The sequence below is a fragment of the Neophocaena asiaeorientalis genome, unplaced genomic scaffold (genome assembly GCF_003031525.2).
Source record: "Neophocaena asiaeorientalis asiaeorientalis breed wild unplaced genomic scaffold, Neophocaena_asiaeorientalis_V1.1 scaffold540, whole genome shotgun sequence".
Lineage (NCBI taxonomy): Eukaryota > Metazoa > Chordata > Mammalia > Artiodactyla > Phocoenidae > Neophocaena > Neophocaena asiaeorientalis.
In genome coordinates this window covers 5285716-5289305 of record NW_020172141.1, presented here as the reverse complement: position 1 = coordinate 5289305, position 3590 = coordinate 5285716, and the positions used below count along the sequence as shown (strand labels likewise).

At 62.8% G+C, this 3590-nt stretch overlaps 1 protein-coding gene across 1 annotated transcript in view; it reads left to right on the top strand.

Annotated features, from left to right (window-relative positions):
- MYO15A (myosin XVA) overlaps positions 1 to 3590 on the top strand; it is a 48750-nt gene that overhangs the window by 30190 nt on the left and 14970 nt on the right. The window contains 6 exon segments of the mRNA XM_024752798.1: positions 1021 to 1165; positions 1626 to 1738; positions 1740 to 1804; positions 2193 to 2371; positions 2875 to 2990; positions 3245 to 3317. Of these exon segments, the coding sequence (XP_024608566.1) occupies positions 1021 to 1165; positions 1626 to 1738; positions 1740 to 1804; positions 2193 to 2371; positions 2875 to 2990; positions 3245 to 3317 (691 nt within the window).

Below are 3590 nucleotides of genomic sequence, written 5' to 3'. Positions count from 1 at the left end.
ACCAGCGGTTCCTCACCGGCTGGCTTCACGGCCGTTGACTGAGCACGGTCGGCCCTCCATATCCGCAGGCTCCACATCCACAGATTCGACCAACCGCGGATGGAAAATATTCAGAAAAAAAATTTCAGAAAGTTCCAAAAAAGCAAAGCTTGAATTTGCCACTCACCAGCAACTATTCACATAACGTCTACTTTGCTTTTATGGCTATCTACACAGCATTTACGTTGAATTAGGTGTTAGGAGTAATCCGAAAAGAAAAAAAATGATCTGGAGGTGGTTTAAAGTGTACGGGATGTGCATAGGTTATACGCAAATATCAGGCCATTTTATAGGAGGGACTTGAGCATCCGTGGGCTTTGGTGCCCCCGAAGGGCCCTGGACCCAGTCCCCCTCGGATACCGAGGGGCGACTGTACCTACGATATGCACGGCTCTGTGCCAAAGCCCTTCAATCAGGGAAACAGGCTCATAGGGAGGTGTTGCTTGTCTCGGGTCCCACAGCCAAGAAGTGGGGAGCTGGGAGCCACTACCCCATCCCCATCTCCGGCCACGCTGCAGCCTGGCCCTCACAGAGCTCGCCATGCAGCGGGGGCGACCGTGTGAACAGCCAGATGCAGACGCAGCTCGGAAGGGAAAGGGTGCTTCGGCGGCATGAGACCTTCCTGAGTCCTCAGACTCCTCCCTCCTAGCGGCCCACTTGTCCTTTATACCAGAGCACGGGGGGAGCCTCACTCACCGGTTAGGTGCAGGCTCCTTGCTTCAGGAGCTGGAGAGTTTGCTCAAGGACTGAAAGAGATGGATTTGTGTGGGCAAAATCTGGGAGGTTGGGTCATGAGGCAAAAAAATAAAAGGCACAACTTGGGGAGGGCTGGAAGGTTGTGGGTCCACAGGGTGTGGGCAACACAGTAGAGCTGCGGGCAGGAGGGGAGGGGAGGCCGGCAGGCGCAGAAGGAGCAGGACGGTGGGTGGAGGGCATCCTTCTAGCTGCGGGGTCCTGCCCTCATGCCACTTTCCCATCCTCCAGCTTTGCAGATATCCTGTTTGTGACCATCCCCTCCCAGAACATGCTGGAGTTCAACTTGGCCAGCGAGAAGGTCATTCTCTTCTCAGCCCGAGCTCACCAGGTCAAGACCCTGGTGGACGACTTCATCCTGGAGCTGAAGAAGGTCAGGGCCCTCCCACAGATGCCCCCAGCAGGGCTGAGGGCCCAGAACGGGGCTCATGCCTGGGAAGCATGGATGCGTGTGTGCGGCAGCAACTGTGTCCATAGGCTCTTGCACCGGCTGTGCCTTCCAGCTGGGATGCCCGTTCCCCTCTGCCTGCTCCTTCAAAGTCCTTTACTAATGCCTCCGGGCTCCATGGCAGCCGCATTGCTCATCCTCCTGCAAGGACTGCATTGCTCGCCGCTGCCCATTGCGGTGGGGGCATCCGCCCCCATGCTCCCTCCAGACCAGGCAGCCCCCAGGCCCGGCACCTGGCCTCAGTGGGGAGACTTCGGGAGGGGTGGAGGGGGTGAGGCCTGGGCCAGTGCTCTGACGTCCTGTGTGAGGGGCAGGGGAGTGGCCCCTGGCCTCCTGGAGAAGGGGGATGGGACTGCAGCCCTCACCCAGCCCCTGGCTGACCCAGGACTCAGACTACGTGGTCGCTGTGAGGAACTTCCTGCCTGAGGACCCAGCGCTGCTGGCCTTCCACAAGGGTGACATCATCCACCTGCAGCCCCTGGAGCCACCTCGAATGGGTCAGTTGCGTGGTCGGCAAGAAGGTCGTGTACCTGGAGGAGCTGCGGCGTCGAGGTCCTGACTTCGGTAGGTGCCCCGGGACCCCCGTTCAGCTGCCACAGCTACCAGACCTAGAGACCCCAAACAGCGGGGGCCCGATTCTGGGTTCCGGGGTCCCAAAGGGTCTGGCCCGGCTGCAGCTCCTAAGGCGGCCATGCAGCCCAGGCCTCTGCCCACATATCTGGCTAAAGGGTCTCCGTGGACATTAGCGTTTCCATGTGTGTGGCCGAGGGTCCACAAGCGCTGCATTGTGCTCTCTGCAGCTCCCGCTGAGGGAATGCCTTCCCTTCCCAGAGCTGTGTCCTCCTCTGTGAATGGCCCCGTGACACACCTCCCGCACAAGCTCTGTATCCCTGGGCCCCCCTGCTCCCCAGATGAGACCCTCGCGCTGCTCAGAGCCCTTCCCGCCCCCTAGGTTGGCGATTTGGGACCATCCATGGGCGTGTGGGCCGCTTCCCTTCCGAGCTGGTGCAGCCTGCAGCTGCCCCCGACTTTCTGCAGCTGCCTGCAGAGCCGGGCCGGGGCCGCGCTGCCGCCGTGGCCGCTGCCGTGGCCTCCACTGCCGCGGCCCGGGAGGTGGGCCGCAGGAGGGAGGTGAGAGCTGCCCGGGGCTGGGCCGAAGGGTGGACACAGCAAGGGGGTCAGCCTGACTGTGGAGGTGGAGGGGGGGGGCTCAGCCAAGAGCAGGCCACCCTGGGGCCCGGCAGCCTGGTTGAGCTAGCCAGACGTATGACCTATTGGGACGTGACCGCCCCCCCCATGTGACCAGAGATGGCTGGAGGCATGGCCAGTGGGGTCGGGTGGGTGGGGGTCAGCGGAAGGGTTGTGACCAGGCCAATGGGGCAGGACCAGCCTGGGCCGGCCAGCAGGCGAAGTCCACCTGGGCCGGGGCGGGGCCAGGTGAGGGGGGCAGGTCCAGTCCTGTGGCACAGAGCTCGCCAGGGTGGAGAGAGAGAAAGCAGTGAGGGGTAAGGGTCAGCTGGACCAGGCCACCGGGGAGGCAGTGGGCCCACATGAGAGGGTCTGGGCACAGTCAGCCGGGGGTGGCATTGGGCCCGCTCTGACTGGGCGGGGTGCGGTGGCTGGCCCTCTTGCAGGGTCCCCCAGTCAGGGCTGGCTCCGCGGACCGCGGGGAAGACGGCCTGGCTCTCCCACCGTACACAATGCTCGAGTTTGCCCAGAAGTATTTCCGAGACCCTCAGAGGAGACCCCAGTGAGTGGTGGCCCCACGCTGCATCCCCCCCCTGGGGAGGGTCTCTCTGGGGCTTCTTGCAGCCGCCCAAGCGTGAGGCCCCAGTTCTGGGGGGGGATGAGAAACCCTGAGGTGTGAGGCCCGCCTGCAGCCTCCACTTCAGGAGCCTTGCTGCCCAGTGGGCTGACACTGAGTCAAGCACACTCCAGGTGGGAAGGGGGTGTAGCCAAAGCTTGGAAACAAGACTGGTCAGTAGTGTCCGCTTCCTGTTGCAGGGACGGCCTCAGGCCAAAATCCAAGGAGGGTCGGGAGTCCAGAACCTTGGAGGACATGCTTTGCTTCACCAAGGTGTCTAGCCCCAGGCCCCCTCTGTAAAATGGTGGTACAAGAGCCCCCTCCCAGGCCTGTGGGCCAAACAGCCTTGTCCCCAGTGGGACCCAAGCACTCAGCACCCCGAGGGCCCGCGTTCCTCCCAGGGGCAGTGTCTTCCCTAGTGGCGTCCCGGCTGCCTTTTGGTGGTATGGACCCTCCTGTCGTAAGAGGAGGCACCAAGTGGCCCTCCCCTCCTCCCCCTCCTGACCCAGTCCTCCCATCACAGACCCCGCCCCCATGACCGCCCTT